We start from the raw sequence: 18199 nt of genomic DNA on the forward strand, positions 1-18199 counted from the left end.
ATTATTTCCCATGTGGCAGGGTAAATAGCCAATGGGGTTTCTTAGGAGGCTGTGAGCCCTATGAATTTGAATGCCTATTTGCCTGGTCCCTGTGTCCCTGCTATGGGAGAATTAGGAAAGACTCAAGGTGACGCTCGGTCTCACTCTGCATATTTCAGCATATTTTTCAGCCCCTTTCAATATTTCCTCTTCCCATTTTTTTCCTCTCTTCCAGCCTTTCCCTCACTCTGGGGCATAATGAGCTGTGCTCCCTCGGTGTGATAGGCAGCCAGATGTGCTGTCGCCGCTGCCAATGCAATGGCTTGGTGTGTGACGGAAACACACAGAAGCTCACACACAGGGGCCATTGCCAGCTCATCAAAACCGTAACGATGCACAAGTGTCTCTGTTGTCCCATCCCACTCTCATCTCTCCTACCAACAACTGCCCTATTCCTTTGTGCTCTTTCTCTCCCTCTCTCTTCCCCCACGTTGCCCCGGCGGCATCTCCTCTGAAATTGCACAGTGCCGGGCCTTATGTCCTGCGAAGGGACCCTTAGTTGCGTGATCAATAGGAGTCCACAGATCTGCTATTGAGCGAACGAATAAGTGAAGCATCTCATGGAAAGCATCTCCGTTGGCTAACGACGGCAGACAGACAGTGGCGCAAGGAATGCCACAAAAAACAACAACAACAGAGGAGCCCATTATGGTGTGGAAGAAAACATATTGCACCTCTTCATCAAGGATTAAAGCCCTGCTGAGAGCGAAGAAGAAGAGGTGCTCATACCAAGAAAGGGGGAAAAGAGCAAATGTAGGCAAAAAAAAAAAAAGCTCATTGCACGTCAGTGGGCGAGAATGGAAAAAAAATATGGGAAGTGGGGTAACAAGACAAAAACGTAAAGACAGACAGTGAACACACAGTGAAGGTGAGGACAGAAAGGAGGGTGACAAGGGAGGTAAGACAAAAGTGGGAAAAAAAGCAGCATGGTGCCAAGTCCTGGGTGAAGGACACTATGATGTGTCCCTTCTTCTAATGACTCCTACATCTGTTAAATTATTCTGCTTACTCTGGCGGGCAAGAGTTCACAATGAACCCCCAGCATGAAGGCTTGAGCCTCGCCAGACCTTGTCCCTATTTCCTGCTCCTAGATGGAGCTGCATCTCCTGCCCCCCCCTCCCCCTCCCCCTCCATCGGTCCAGGTCTCCAACCCCAGCTGCATCTCAGCCCCAGCTTCTGCTCTGGACCAGGTAGCCCAGAATGGAGCCTCACGCAGTCTTTAAGCAGATGGTCCCCTTGGTTGACTAATGAGAGCTGGCTGAGCATGTGCTGCGAAAGATTCATGACCTGCCGAGAAGGCTGCCTTCTCATTCTGCCTTGCCTCTCTCTCTCTCTCTCGCTCTCTCTTTTTTTTTTGATTCCTTTTATTCCTCGTTATTATCTCACCCTGGCTTCCTCTCACTCCCTCCCGGTTTCCTTTTTTTTCATTTACAACTTCAACAGCTATAAATTCTTCAGAAAAATGCAGAACTGCTCTTGTTCTCAGCTTTTCTCTTCTTTAGCTCTGTACTTTACTCTCTGGTTAACAGGGTGCAACAGGTAAGCCCATGGGCCCTAGAATTGCGGGGTGTGAATCGAGGTTATACATGCAAAGAGACAGAAGCAGGCAGTCACAGCAGGACTAATTGTTGCCAGCGAAGAAGTCAACGGGACAGAGAGAGAGAGAGAGAGAGAGAGAGAGAGAGAGAGAGAGAGAGAGAGAGAGAGAGAGAGATGCTGCCTATGTCTCTCCCAGGGGGGAGGGAGAAGTGTCGGCTGAGGTGTTGAGGGTTCATCTCTCCTGCCACCTGTACAGTAATTGTCCTCTATTCTGTCACTTGGATTACACCAGGCGAGGGCATGCAAATGAGGAGCTGAAAATTGGCTTCCTTAAAGTCAAGAGCAGGAAACATCAAAGTTTGGCGAGGTATGCGGTCCAATTTCCATAATAAAAGCCACAGTAGAAACTGAACTGAAACGAGCCTTTTCTTGATGATAAAAAAAAAAAGAAAAGTGCCATTTGAGAGTTTATTAAGGAAAAGATCGCACTGAAGCCTTTGTGTATATTTACCTGATAGTGCATGAGAGTGTTGAGTCTCTTCCAGTCATTTTCTATCTTGGTGGTGATGTCTTCATCCTGCAACACCACACGAGCCATTCGCCCCTGGCGCCACTCTGAGGACACAGACACACAACCACACACACACACACAATTAGGCTGCATTCACACCAAAATAAGCCGTTGCGGCGAAAACGCCAGTCCTCTATTTATTTGAATGTGGGTAGAGTGTTTAGGCTGCGGCGGTGACCACGGGATGCTGATTTTGTGTGACTTTTACACAACTGCCTTTGCCAACTATACGTACCGTATACCGTAGTGAGTCACAAAGAACGTCATTTGTCTTGGTTTCAGGGGAGAGGTTTGGTCCCATGTGTTAAACATTTACAACTGAAAACCACCATGTGTTCAAAACGCACATCTGCTTTGAATGAACTTGTGGGTAAAGCGTAATAATGTGGTGTGTGCTATATTCAATGCTTTCGGAACCAGTTACCTTGCAAGGCAATTGTGAAGTGTGCTAAAATAAACCCACAACTTCCTCATGACACAAAACAAACTCTTAAAACACTTCCCTTTCAAACCTCATTTGCCTTCCAGTCGGTGGAACGTCACACTACATGACTCCCAAAAAGAGCTCTCTTCACACATTACCCAAATGAGTAGATATCAGCAGCCGGCGGTCTTGTTCGGCTCTCGGCACGCGTATACTCCTTTCACTGACTTGGATTGACACGCATCTTAAGTACCTCCCAAAAAACATTACACTCGAACATTTCCAAGATGTATGTGCAGGCAGGCTGCACGCTTTAATTGGTACTTGTGTCGTGGAAATGGCACGCTATTAGCATACGCAACAGTCAGCCGTCAGGGTCAGAAAGAAGAGACGAGTGGAGCAGACAAGAAAGGATGAAAAAGCGATCTGTGGGGAAAACCTCCTTTCAAAAGAGAAAAATTGGAAGCGGTGGGGAAACAGGTGGAAGCTGTAAGCAGTGCTAGTGGAGGGCAGGGGCTGACGGCTCGTAGCGGGGTAATGAAATGATAATAAGGGTGTTGACGGGGGAAGTGGACAGCCATTGTGGCTCTCATGCTGGGAGCGATCATTGATTTTCTCCTCTGTTGACTGGGTTTTATTACTTTGTGCTTCTTGCCAGGTGACCACATGATATCCCTGCGTGGCACAACTTCCACCCTAAACCGTCTAAACTACGCTCTACAGAAACAGAACGACAAAAAGGCACGCGTAAAGCACTTGCTGACATACACAGACTCACACAGATGCACAATAAAAATTAATGTCAAGGCATCAATGACAGGGTGAGAAATGGACAGATGAGAACGAGAGAGAGGACAGTGGATAGATGGCCATATTTCTGTCTCTCTCTCTTCCTCTCTCTCTCTCTCTCTCTCTCCCAACCTGTCGAGACAGATGGCCACCCACCAAGAGCAACGGTCTGCCTGAGGTTTCTGCCTGTTAAAAGGAAGTGTCGCAACAAATGCTTGCTCTTGGTGGGGGGGGGGGACGGTTGGGTCTTTGTAAATTTAGAGACTGTAATCCTACTCTATCTGTAAATGGTCCCGAGATAACTTCCGTTATGATTTGGCTGTTGGTTTCTCCGCCCATGTGAAGTGAGAGAAAATGAGAGGAACAGGGGAAAATGGGAGGCAAGGTACGGACAGGCGAGGATGGAAGTGGCAGACCGAGTGGGAGTGGAGCCCAGCGTGAGGCTGGCGAGCACGCATGTCAGCTCTTACCTGGGTCAGCCAGACAGCCACGTCACAGACCCAAAAAAAACACACACACACACACACACACACACACACACACACACACACCAGCATAAAGACATGCACACTTCTCTATCTCCATCTACTGTGTCTTGTTGTCACTACCATGTAGCGAAAGCAGCCAGATGGAGGGATGCAGCACACACTGTCAGTCAGTTTGATAGAAGGGGCCTGGCAGCAGCACACTGAGGCTGGCTGGCTGTCTGGCTGGCTGGGCTGCTGGAACACAGCTTTTATCGCACTAATGCACTGATAATCTGTACACATGGCTAGCTTTTATCTCACTGATACATTAATCTGTGGGTGTGAAGGACTTTACACCTGCCAACTGCATCTGTGAGCGTCTGGATTATGTGTGTGTGTGTGTGTGGGGGTGGGTATGTGCGTGTTTGTGACGTACCGAGGTCCATGTCGACAGCACGTGGCCGCTGAGAATAGGGCATGTTCTTGTAAACAGCGTCCAGTATCTTCTCCTTCACTTGGGTGATGGTGTCACAGTTGAGCACCTTTACTGGAATCTCTGGACTGTTCTCATTGTCTGGGTTCACACAGTTTAGGATCTGGATTGTACAGATGGGGGGGGGGGAGAATAGGAGAGAGAGAAGACAGAAGAAAAAGAAAAAAATCACAGAAGGAAATGAGGAAGCAGAGGAAGAGGCTAGAGGTGTCCTGTTACTGCTTGGACTTGGGTCCAGCTTGAGGCTTCGCCCTCATTAGCGTCTCCTTGGAGCATGGCAGGAGCTTCGAGAAACCATTTCCGCTCTCACTGGCATCCCAAAATTTAATTTCACACCTTCGGTGGGACACCAATTTCCAGCTCTGCCGGGGTATTAGCACGTAATGAGCCAAATTCCCAGTCGGAGCAATCAGAGCATTGTCATGTCACATGCTGGCTGCATGAGTGTGTTTTTTTTCTGTGTGTGCATGTGTGTGTAGAGGGGGCTGTTTGATGTGTTGCAATCTCCACAGCCACCTACCCTGATGTTGGACCAACACTGAAGCCTGTGGGATCATTAGTTAATTTTCTTCCCATACAGGGAGGAAGAAAGCCAACACAGCTATGTTATCTTAAAAACAGTTTGTGGTTAAAAAAAAGTAGAGTTAATATATAAACTGTATGTATGTTATTATGGCAAAACAAATGAGTGTGGGCTTTTGTATCTGTGTGTGTATCTCACAAGAGCTGCTTATATTGTACAGCATGTGTTATGGTTCTACCCAGGGGTTAAAACAACACCAAAGATTCTTTTGTGCCTTTAAATAATGTCTCCAAAATCGTGTCAGTGGTTCATCAACTCGTAACAGGGTGAACGGCACTTCCGCATTCGCTTTGCGGCCCTCTATCGGCTATAACCACACTATGCAGGTTTGCCAGATCGGGTAGCGGATCTGTAGTTTGAATGACAGCGGTAATGGACAATTCCGCTTCCAACCTGTAGGGGGACCGAAGAGGAAAAGTGCTTTGGTGTTGCTTTAAAGTGGGCCGGAAGGATCTGGAACGGCGTTAAGCCACCTTCGATTAATTTAATCGGCAGTTTCATACATCAGCGTTTTCCGTTTGTTTAAAATAACGCCAAATATCCATTCCAGCGTTTTCCCTATTCATCTTCAGCAGTGCACCGCCGTGCGTCCATGAATGAGGCAAGTGTCTGTGGTTAGTTCACATCTATGTGTATCTAAATGGGTAAAGTCAGAAGATCAAACAGGGCGACGATCATGTTGTCTGTAGTTTACCGGTTACAAACAGGCTCGGTAGCGAACGACACGGTACTACCGTGCTGCTGAGCCGGTGTTTTTAGCTGAGCTAGACAGAGAATATTAAAAAGATAAAAAGAGTGGTGTTGCCGTTTTGCCCTCACTGTTCTCAGTGAAGTGAGTTGAAAGTGAATATAGCCCCGATGAGTATACTGCGTTTAAAAAATACACTTGTAAAAATTCTTGTCATGTCATATGGTGACTTAGGAGGCAATTGTGCCTTGTGTGCTCTGATTAATTTGGTATGCAAGTAACACACCAGTCATGAATTTGTTACTTAAAGGAATACGCCACCGTTTGTTGAAATAGGGCTTATCACGGTCTACCCTGCCTGTCTTTTGTTGGCTCACTTTTACTCACAACATGCTAACCGGCAACATAGGATTCCATTTACTACGCTAAGCTAACTGGCGGCGCTGCCGGTGTTGCACCGGACTAAAACAATGCATGCACAAAAAATGTGTTGGCCCACCTATCTACAGCTAGGGGAGACCGTGATAAGCCCTATTTCAACAAACGGTGGCGTATCCCTTTAAAGATGTGCGCCTTAGGTGAGAACGAATGGGTTTGGGGCCACAGACAAGACAATACTGAGAGAAACACTAATGCTTTGTTGGTTTTGGTCTTTTTATAGCTTTTGTTGACAATACCAGACATTTAAAATATCGCCAGCCTTATCCTTAAAGGCAGGGTTGGTAATGTAGAAAAGCTAGCAAGATTTGAAAGTAGCATCTCCTCGGGGCTCCGCCCACACAGACGTGTGTGTACACATATATATATATATATATATATATATATATATATATATATATATATATATATATATATATATATATATATATATATATATATACACACACACACACACACACACACACACAGTACAGGCCAAAAGTTTGGACACACCTTCTCATTCAATGTGTTTCCTTTTTATTTGATATTTACATTGTAGATTCTCACTGAAGGCATCAAAACTATGAATGAACACAAAAAAGTGTGAAATAACTGAAAACATGTCTTATATTTTAGATTCTTCAAAGAAGCCACCCTTTGCTTTTTTATTAATAAGGGAAAAACTTCCACTAATTAACCCTGACAAGGCACACCTGTGAAGTGAAAACCATTTCAGGTGACTACCTCATGAAGCTCATTGAGAGAACACCAAGGGTTTGCAGAGTTATCAAAAAAGCAAAGGGTGGCTACTTTGAGGAATCTAAAATATAAGACATGTTTATGACTTATTTCACACTTTTTGTTAAGTACATAATTCCACGTGTTCATTCATAGTTTTGATGCCTTCAGTGAGAATCTAATAATGTAAATAGTCATGAAAATAAAGAAACACATTGAATGAGAAGGGTGTCAAAGATTTTATTATGTGTTAGTGTGTGTGTGTGTGTGTGTGTGTGTGTGTGTGTGTGTGTGTGTGTGTGTGTGTGTATATATATACTGTATATATATATATATATATATATATGCTCCTATTGTTCTTCACCACTCTGTTTAAAGTAGGAAATAACGAGAGTAACGGGTGAACTAGATTTTTTTTGGGCCATTTTAGGCCTTTATTATACAGGACAGCTGCAGATGTGAAAGGGGAGAGAGAAGGGGAATGACATGCAGCATCAAACCCGCGGCTGCTGCGTCAAGGACTGAGCACATGGGGTGCACGCTCAACCCGGTGTGCTATCCTGTCGCCCCGTGAACTAGCTTTTAAAGGGCTGTGTCGTGCATAGAGACTTTAAATTAGTAAGAAACTAACAAGTGTTACATTTGAGAATGGCATTTGGTGTTGTGTTAGCACCACCCCACCCCGATCTAAGCGTCCCCCTGCCAGATCCCACTTTAACCCCTGGTTTGTACCGGTGTGTTTTTGTATGTCTGTGAGCCTCTGTGCAAACTTCTCGTGTGCCTCGTGGAGTGTGACGTACCAAGGTTTTGTACTCGATCTGCTGGCGGATGAGCTTGTCTTCACTAAGGGAGTAGCGGGCCTCTCCAGTGATAGCATCGATGGGCCCCTTTTCCATCTGCTGCTTGATAGCGCAGTACAGCATGAACAGAGGCTCCCCAGCACACTCCTGTGAACACACACACACACAGATTCACACATGAGAGAACATCACAGCATAAACACAAAAATTCATCAGACTGAAAACACCTACCAGTCCACATACTGTAAATATCTGACAACGTGCAATCACACGTTTAATTTAGAAAATGTAATGAGATACACAAGACAGGTTTAATGCGTAATCAGATGCAAACACACACCACGCGTGTTGCTTAGTGTACTAACCTTGAGGAATTTGTGGAGGAGGAAGGCGAACCAGTTTGTAAGCATCTTCTCTGCAACCGACTCCGTTCTGAAAAGAAATCAGAAAAAAAAAAAACTAAATTTAACTCCATGCTTTCTCTTGATATTCCAAAATCTTTGGATAACACAAGAGTTGCATAATTCATGAGGTTATGTGCAAGACTTTAGGGACATTATCTTTGCATCCTGGGTGGGTGCCTCCTGCCTGTTTGGTTTTGCTTGTAACTGTCTGCAACACTGCGGTCACAGTGAGTGAGCCGAGCCGAGCTGAGCGGAGAGAGGGCATCTGTGTGTGCATGGTTTGTGTGCGTGCACACGTTCAAAAGAGTGTGTGTGATTGAGTCTGCGTGGATGTGAGTGCGAGCGAATGTGCGCGCGTGCGTAAGTGTGCGGATTCACGTGTGGTTGAACACAGCGGGACATCAGCAGCTGTGACAAGCCTCAGCTGTTGAGAGAGACGAGTGCTGTCACAGCCAGGTAACGCCTGATCACAGCCAAAACCATCTCCTCTCATGTCCCTCTCTCCCCCACCCCGCCTCCTCTTCCTTCCCAGTCAATCACGCATGGAGGTGCAGCTTGCTGCTGGGCTCGATTGGGCATGAAAACACACAAGTGTGCATTGACCTCTCGACTGTTGCTTCCGCAAAGCACATGAGAGGACCGTGCGTACCTCTTTCATGATTCCCGCTCATTTCTTTCTCTGAATGCCAGACAAACCCCCTCCGCCCCCCTCCCTGCCTTATTAGCACTATCACGGAACATAAGAAAAACAGAGATTGGAATTTTAAAAAAAGAGACAGAATACCAAACAGCCAGGTGGGCATGGTTAATGAGCATGAAGCACAGATGAAAGAGTTCATCTGTGCACCTCATGTGGACAAGCACCTGAGGTGAAGAGCAACAACAAGCTTCCACCTCATCTTACAAAAAAATAATAAAAAAAACGCTTCTGCCCTGCGCTTTTGCCTTCGTTTGACTACTGCACAAGCCCGCATGCAGGCACAAATAAAAATAAAAAAAGAACACCAATAACCAAACTACTTTGGATTGGAAATGGATTTTACCAGCCAGTAGAGCTGCGAAGATTAATCGATTAGTTGTCTGCTATTAATCGCCAACTATTTTGATAACCGATCAATCGGTTTGAGTCATTTCTTAAAAGGTACACTGTGTAGGAATTTCTCCCAGCTAGCGGTGATATTATATTTTGCATTCAAACGAAGTGTTCTCTAGCGCCTCGCTTTTTCAAATGCGTGTTGCAACTACGGTAGCCGTAATGTACCAAGAAGCTATAACAACAGGTCTTCCAATTTTCGCTTTTTTGGAGACCAGGAATCCTTCTCCTGTGGCTCGGCATAAGTCAGATCCTCCATTATGAACTAAAATGCAGTTGCAGGCTTTCAAATTTGCCGGGGCGGTGACAAGCGCCTCTCACTGATCTCCTCCTCATTTTCAGCTGGTTTCAGTCACGTGACGCTGGCTCTGAACCAAAACGCGTTGTGGATTAGCTAGACAGGTAGGCTAGTGCACTATGTCCCTCTCAGCGATTACAGTTTTTCAAAATGGCGGAACGACATGGAAGCCTCCTTGGACTTGCCCGTCCAATGTCAATACAGATAAGAAATTCTTCGCTTACGAGGATAAGTCAGATCATTGGCAGAGGTCATTTTACACCAATGAGGACACATTTATGAATGAAGACATTGATTTTAGCTAATAAAAGTGTACCTTTAAGAAAAAAAATTCAATATTCTCTGATTCGAGCTTCTTAAGTGAATTGGGAATTGTTTCTAGTTTCTTCACTTCTCTGTGACAGTGAAGTGAATATCTTTGAGTTGTGGACAAAACGAGACATTTGAGGACGTCATCTCGGGACTTCGGTAAACACTGATCGACATTTTTCACCTTTTTATTTTATTTTTACATTTTATTGACCAAACAACTTTACTACGTAATGATTAATCGAGGAAATAATCGACAGATGAATGGACAATGGAAGTCATCGTTAGTTGCGGCCCTACCAGCCAGCTTTTGGTGCGCTTACATAGCTGCTCCACACACTAATCACATGTTGATGCCATGATAAAGTGTCCCATATGTGACTGCACTGCTGTTTGCAAGTGTTGTAGCATGTGATTGTCATCTGGCTGCAGATTGTACAGGCAACCTATTATAAAAAAACAAAAAAACGGACCCTGTTAATGTAGCAGGAAATGACTGATTACTCCGCTGTATAAGATAGAGGGACCTTACAACGAAATGTGCTGACCTGGGGATTAGCAGGAATCGAAGCAGCCAGGTATTTAAGGCAAGCTTTCGTCTCCTCAGAGCTAAATAGTGCTAGAGATGATTATACCTATTCAGACTCTGAATGGACCTAAAGGGAAATTATGACTATTATGGAGATAATTGCGTAAAGTCGTGTTTGAGGGCTATAAGCAACGGTCTGGGAAAGCACAAGTCCCGGGAGGATTGTCTGAGCCAGCGGAGGTTACAACATTTAGACACTGAGACAAGAAAAAGTGATTCTTTCAGTCTCAAAAGATGAGTGAGACTTGTTCTCTCTCTCGCTCTTTCACCTGGAAATAATAAAAACCTCTCCTACAGTAGCAGGACAGTGGGAGCAGAGGTTGCGCTTTGTTTAGAACGACGTGCGGCCGAGCTGTGATGTTGTCTCCCACGCCTAGGCGATTCCTCTGAGAGCGAGACTGCTGGCCAGTCTATTGGCAGCTCGTTGAGAGGATGAAGAGCTGTGTGACAGCCTATTTGAAGTGTGATGTGCCAGCAGGGGTGGGGGGGGGGGGGTAGATGTAGATTAGTTCAGCCAGTTTCAGCGACGGGATGACAGAGTAAACATTGCTGAAGAAGTGCACGCTCTTGTTGTGCATGTGTGACTGGCTGCATCCTCTTTGGTGGCGCACACACAAGGTCTATGCTTCTTTGTCATTCTGACATGCACACACACAGGTGAGGGTGTACGTGCACAAAGAAAGGAATACACATGCAGTATTCACAAGCTAAACCTCGCAATGCTGTGCAAACAACAAAAAACTTCATTCGAAAACATAATAAGGAGGCACCGCGAGTGCCCGAGGCTGTATTTCCACGCTGAATAAACCTAAATATATTGTGGATTTTTTTTGTGTGGACAATACCCCAAATCCCTCTCTAATTGCCCTCCTTCTTCTACGAGAATTCACCTCTTATCCCCCCCACCCCATGCGTACTGTACCATGCATCCCCCTGCTTGTATGAGACTTCAGTGTGTTAGAAGTTAATGGAACCTATTAAGCATTTTAATAAGCTCAGCAAGTCCCGAAGAAGGAAGTCAAATAAAGCCTTTTTTTGTGGGGGCTGTGCTGACTCCCCCTTAATATCTCTCCTTTTGAATGTCGGGGGGAGGGGGGGGGGCACTTTGTTCTCCTACTTCTCCTTTCCTTCTTGTCCTCCTCCTCATCTGCCTCCACTTCCGTCTTTCTATTAATTGAGTTTCATTAATGAACATCAGGATTTCATTATCCCACATAGTGTTTAAGAGGGGCCTTGCATCCTCCCTATCTCTGGTCTCCTAATGGCAGCTGGGGGGGGGGGCTATATTAGCAGGCTGTGGAATGTCTTTCAATGAAACTAATGCCAAACACAATACACGCTCTCTTAATAACTCTGTACTCCATTGCTCTGCATGGGCGGAAATCTCATTACAAAAATGCTGAGGAGAAAAATAATACAAGATTGAAAAGTCTCAAGGTGATAGAGGCAATGTTCTGTGATTCCATTAAAAGAACATTATGAAGAAAAGAAGGAGAATGAAACTGGGTAAAGAGAGCGGCTGTGGCAAAGCTTAAGAAGAAGACTGAGAGAATAGAGAATGGAGTTTAATGTGAAAAAAAGAAGTTGGCTGGCTGTTTATAGAATGTTCTGGTGGGGGTCCTCCAGCATTAGAAGAGCTTCAGCAATAATGGACAGGCAGAGAGAGAGACTGTGAAATGACAACACAACAGACTTGAGGAAGGTTGGGTCGGAGGTATGGGCACTGAGAGAAAAAGAGCGCGTGGACATATTTCACTAATGTAGCAAAATACAATCCAAACGCCATGAGGTGCAGCATCAGTTCCACTTAGCGCACTGGAGAGTGAGGAAATCAAACACATTGCAAAAGCTTAGATATTGCTTTCAAAAAGCTTTTAGGAGACCGCGAGTGTCTGCGAGCTAAAAATCTTTCCCTATCGAGACAAAGAAAGCGGAAGGCACCTCAAATCTTTAAATACCAAAGAGACCAGAGTTTCTTTTAAAAGACACGCCTCGGAAGAGCAGAGTGCACCCTTCAAACATGGTTCCAGGAATGTAACTGACTGGGGATATTATATCTCTGCATACATAAAGGCACATGTCAGGTACGTGCAATAATGTGTTTTCACTGGACAGGTAAGATGGATGGTGAAATGGGATCAAGCACTTAAAACAGGCATAATAGAAACACAGACAACTACAGAATAACACATAAATACTGCCCTCTGGCATTCAAACACATCAAGCCACCAGCTAATGACATGCACCAATGGCTGCTGTATTTGTTGTGGTCTCAGTAACTATTATGTGGTTAAAGGGTAACTTAGGTTTTTTTCAACCTGGACCCTATTTTCCTATGTTTTTGTGTCTAAGTGACCGATGGGAACAACAATCTCCGACATTGGTCCAAAATTAAGCAAGACCTCTGCAGTCGGAAACAAGCTACAATGTAAGTTATTGGGCAATTGTGCACCTTCAATTTACGTCCCCAGAAGATTATTGTTCACAGTGTCTGACAACATTATGGAAAGGATCTCTACAGAGGTCCACTTTTTTTGTGTTGAGTAACAGTGAAAACACACCGGGGCGCGTAAGCTATTTTCATTTCGGGCGCCCATGTTTATCCAATCTGTCCGTTCATGCAGCGCACGTGGGCCCGCACGCTGCAGCGATCGTTTCGGGGTCTCCTCTATTTCTTGCACGAGACGCGAGCGAATGTGTCAAGCCGGGCAGGTAATCACATACAGGAAGACCACAGTGCAGCCGGACATCTTTTTAAAATAAAACGCCTAGGTTCATGGTGATTTTGGCTGTCTTGACTTCTCACAGCGAGACACGCGATCAGACACACGGAGAGAGAGACCGAAGGACGGACAGAGAGAGTGACACACACACACACAAACTATATACCATATATAGGCTACAACTACCAAAGTTTTCCCCACTCATCCTGTCTCTTTCTACCAGAGAGCGAGAGAGCCGAGAGGAGAAGGATCGCTTTGTGACCAACGCGGAGAGATACGCATCTACGCTTCGCGGGCTATACGTGTTTTCACGGTTTGATTAAACTTTTTGTTTAACATGAAACATCCCTTTAGTCACTGTCGCCAAACCCACCCAACTCAGTTTAAAAAAGAAAAAAAAAGAAAAAAAATTTTCTCATCGCAAAATACACTATTCAAAATCAACAGAAACAAATCAAAATCCGTCTTGGTTTGTTTATCCACTGTTCCAACAATCACCACTCTGGTTTGGTTGAAATAACCTATTCATTTACCCTTTAACATATGCTGGGTGTTTACACGTTAAAAGTATTAGATATTAGTATTTAGATTTCAGAAGCTGTTTCTGGTTAAACAAAAAGGATTTTACTCTTTAATAAAAAGCTCCATCTCTGTAAGGATCCTTTACATCCTGCTTAATCACATGCATTTCATTGCATTTTTGTTCTATGATATACTACTTCAGCACATTCAACTTCTTTCAGGAAAGGAACAGAGACTCAAATGAGTGGAAATTCATGAAGCATTCCTGTGAAATGCATATTTATGACCTACTGTATCAGGTGCTACAAAGTCAAATCTACTGTCTGCAAATGAACCGAATGAATCGGATGTTGGCGGACACTTAACACAGGTGAAGAAGAGGGATGTTATTTTAACAGTCATTTTATTCAATCTACCTTAAGCCCTGCACTAGGTGAGAGAGCCACATTGCTTTTTTATCTAGTCTGAAATTATTATAGCCATATCTATAGTAAGGACTCCATATTAAGCTAAGATTGTGGCGACTGCAGAGTGATATAAATTAATCAAATATTATCACTTCCAATAAAGTATAGATAGTACATCAGCAATTAAACACTCAAATATGAAGAAAATACTATCAGGAGATAATCTGCCCGTGTGAGAGACAGAGTACGTGTGAGAGGAATACAGAAAATGGGCATGGAGGAGGCATACAGAGACGGTGAGAGGCAGGCAGCTAATAATAATCAGAGAACAACTTTACATGCAGCGTCTTCAATGTGCTGCCCACGTAACTTAAGAAAATACTCTGGGAAGCATTCCCATCCTCCATTTAATTTGCTGAATTAATACGTTCATTAGTTGCTTAAACTGTAATTCCGTCGTTGAATCCTTCTCCTCCTCCGCGTTCTCAACCTTTCCCCTCACTTTTCCTCTTGCCGTCCCTCTTGTTCTCCGCTTTTCCCTCTGTGCCGTGGCTAGTGATGGCACGGCACTCCATCTTCTGACTGGAGCTCACCGCAGAGAACGGGGGCTAAATTATTAAGGCCGCCCTGCTTTTCCTGGAGCAAACCACATTGTACCACACTGCTGCTGTGCCATAGCTTCCCTCTGCATCATGTGCACATACTGTGCCTACACCCTATACTAAATACACGCACTATATACTGTAGCACACCTTCGCCGAACACCACTTACGGTAAAGCTTTAAGGGTTGTTCGTTCGCTGTGAACAAACACGGTTAAGGTTGTTGTCTGGTGTCAGTGCTTGTTTCAAAATGCTTGTCAATCAATTTGAGAATAACAGCAGGTTTGGATCCTTTGTCATATTAATAGAAACAAAAGATTAAAAACAAGATGCATCTCTAAAGAACAAGTCTGGTAATATTCTACACGTTTCTTTCCAGACAAATTCCAGATGAAGGCCCAAACCAGCCATTCATTTACCATACCTAACATCTGCACCATGGAAATCTATTGTTGACCCTAAACGATTAAAACCACACAAATGAGCTCCACCGCTATGCTGACATGTTCCTTAATTATGATGAACTTGGGCACAGTTTATTTAGAGTTGTCTCCTCATTCACCGTCCTGCTGCTGTAACTAACAAGAGCACCACATCTGCAGCTTAAAGCAGTAAATAGACTATTTGCTTCTGTTTGAGTAACGCTTGCAGAAAACTACAGTGCCCAGGGGCCTCACGAAAAGGCTATGTATGCTGGTTTTCGCGCACACGGTGTGAGAAAAATGAACTTGCCGTGAGAATGTGCGGGCCGCTACGCAAACTCTAGAGCAGCTGTGACAATGTGCGGGATGTCGGCAAAGTGTTTTAGGAAGTCATTTATTTACTTTAAAAAAACGCGTTGGCCCACCTATCTACAGCTAGGGGAGACCGTGATAAGCCCTATTTCAACAAACGGTGGCGTATCCCTTTAAAGATGTGCGCCTTAGGTGAGAACGAATGGGTTTGGGGCCACAGACAAGACAATACTGAGAGAAACACTAATGCTTTGTTGGTTTTGGTCTTTTTATAGCTTTTGTTGACAATACCAGACATTTAAAATATCGCCAGCCTTATCCTTAAAGGCAGGGTTGGTAATGTAGAAAAGCTAGCAAGATTTGAAAGTAGCATCTCCTCGGGGCTCCGCCCACACAGACGTGCACGAGCACCGCCGCGCCGCTGCTTCAGAGCAGAGCGGAGAAAGGACCGACGTTTGACTTCATGTCTCATTCACCGGTAAGCAAACCGCTAATATTATCGTACCGAATGTTTAGAACAAACAGGACTACTGTTAGCAATGCGCTACCACGCGCATTGAGCTCGCTGAGTAAGTGCAGCGGGGCGAGGAGGCATTTCATTGGTTCTTTCCAAGCGGACCGCAAGGCAGTGATTGGTGGGCGTTTTTACAGGATCACAGCAGCTACAGATGACGGATCTTTTTTGCTCCTTTTTTCAGAGTCCATAACTTATTTACTGCTGTCGGGGTGTAGAGACCATTTCAAACATGATATAAAAAAAAAGTGTATATTGGAAATAGTTACCAACCCTACCTTTAAATAAACAACTATTTGGATCCATTGCACATTAAACTTTGATTACTATTGCAGGTCACTGAGGGAGCATGAGGATAACATGCTAAAACATCATGACAGATGGAACTATTTTCGTACTATCGTCTGTAATGCTTGGGAGATAGTTTTTTTATCTATAAAAGGTCTGGCATGCTGGCTTGTGGACATATTCCCCTCTAGGGAAAAGCATGCAATGACAGCTGAGCGGCGAGAGAAGCAAAGCTCTTCGCTACGACTCAAACATGTCATGGGACGCACTTTCAACCCACTGTAATATAAATGAGAACAGGAAGTGGGTTGGTTGACCTGGATGTACTTCCTGCATGGTGGCTCTCTCCTGTAGCCATGTAAACCAGTCCCTCCAGAAAAACGCGATTATGTGATCGCATAATTCAATGCATAATCAGCCAAAGTCCGCATATTGATGCGGGGGCCGCATTTTTTCAAATACGCCGCACTTTCGCCACATAAATCGCCGATTTCCGCGCAAAATATGCAGGGCTTGCATGATGTCATTATCCCCGCATTTTCGTTGCAAAAAAGTCCCATAATATATCTTAGCAGAAAGTTGAAAAATGTTGCGTTTACTTCACACAAGAGCAGCCATTTTCCCCTGCCATGGGAACGTTATGAAGTGACGTAATTATGCGACGTGAACATCATCGAAAAGCAGGTGTTGGGGGGGGAATCACTTTTTTTTTCTCTTTTTCATCAAAATGTTTTTTTTGCAAGTTCCCGTAATTTCATCGCATAAAATTGAATAAATATCCTGCATTTTTTAAGAAAACGTGCCGGATAATCAAGGATTTTTGCCCGCAATAATAACAAAAAAACTCCGCATTTTTCTGGAGGGACTGGTAAACCTGACCCACATTCTGGTGATTATCCAGTAAATGACCTGTCGTGGATTCAGACTAGAGTGACCCCCCTACTTCTACTAAACTCCAGTACTGGATTCCAAATCAGCCAACGCCACTTTATTTATTGCACCAGTATATTAGGATACTTTTTTCAAAAAGACACCCAACATGCAAACAGACACATGTAGACACCATAAAAAAAAGCACAAGGATCTGTCTACATGCTGCTGATTCACTAATGCCAGAACAGGGGGGGGGGGTCTTTGCCAACACAACAGCAAGAATTTCACTATCTCATTACACGCGGTAATAGGCAGAGGACAGCCGACAGAAAAGACAACTGAACGGGAAAATGGCAACAAAGCACAGCCCAGCAGCCTCACTCTACGCCCTGCGCAAACACAATTACTGCTTTGAGGCATGTGTGTGTGCGCGCACGTAAGTGTGTGTGCGTTTGTTTGTGCGGTGTGTGTGTGTGAGTCAGCCCGCTGGCTTGACTCTCGGCTTTTTCTCTAAATAGGCGATGAGGAAGACAACAACAGCAAAGAGCCATGTCAAATCGATAATCCCTTAAATTCTTCAGAATAACGTGGAGGGAAATGTAAAACCTAAAGGACATTTAGCCCTCCGGGCTGCAACGGCAGGACCCCGGGATTAAGTGCGTGCCACTGTGCTGCTAATAAGAGAGGATAATGAAAACTTAGAGGTGACGTGGGGCCCTGCTGTCATGTGAAATATCAGCTAAATCCAGGTCCATTTGACGCTGTGTCGCTTTAGTCCACGTCTCTCTCTTTCAACCTCTTTCTCCGTTTGCTTCTCTGCTCTTTTCTGCCGGGCAGTTATTTACTCGGACTATTAATGTGGCTCTTTTAAATAGAGGCACTGGGGGAATATTAACATGAGAATGAAGGTGTTGTTCGAAGGAAAGGCAGCTGCCTGCTCTTACTGTCTCCGCTTATTAGTCGTGTAAACATAATCAACATCATGTACAGAGCAGTCAGGCTTTCAGAGAGACTGTTCACAGAACCGTGCTTTGTACATTCTGTATCTTTTGAGCAGAGTATTCAGTCAGTCCTTTTAACACGTCTCTATGCCCACAGAGCCACCAAAGCAGCTGAGGACACTTGGGCAAGGACTTGGGCAGGTGTTTAAAGTTTGAGCACATCATCCCAAACCGCCCCGGAAAAACAATGTACGTTGGAAACACAGAGAGGAAGAAAAAAAAACATGTTACGTTGTAATCGCTCCTGAATGTTTTATAGGGACGCCCGAGCCTGGAGGATAAGCGAGACTGA

At 44.6% G+C, this 18199-nt stretch overlaps 1 protein-coding gene across 2 annotated transcripts in view; it reads right to left on the minus strand.

Moving 5' to 3' along the window:
* The window catches only part of plxna2 (plexin A2), a 219493-nt gene that overhangs the window by 17970 nt on the left and 183324 nt on the right, over positions 1–18199 (minus strand). The window contains exons 23-26 of one of the 2 annotated variants that reach the window (XM_039800088.1): positions 7917–7983; positions 7552–7698; positions 4266–4425; positions 2090–2193 (exon numbers count right to left, since the gene is read on the minus strand). In XM_039800088.1, the coding sequence (XP_039656022.1) occupies positions 2090–2193; positions 4266–4425; positions 7552–7698; positions 7917–7983 (478 nt within the window). Of the gene's footprint in view, positions 1–2089; positions 2194–3600; positions 3833–4265; positions 4426–7551; positions 7699–7916; positions 7984–18199 lie in introns of those variants that run through there. The other variant, XM_039800089.1, reaches the window with a different exon arrangement.

This window comes from Perca fluviatilis, chromosome 5 (assembly GCF_010015445.1).
Source record: "Perca fluviatilis chromosome 5, GENO_Pfluv_1.0, whole genome shotgun sequence".
NCBI lineage: Eukaryota > Metazoa > Chordata > Actinopteri > Perciformes > Percidae > Perca > Perca fluviatilis.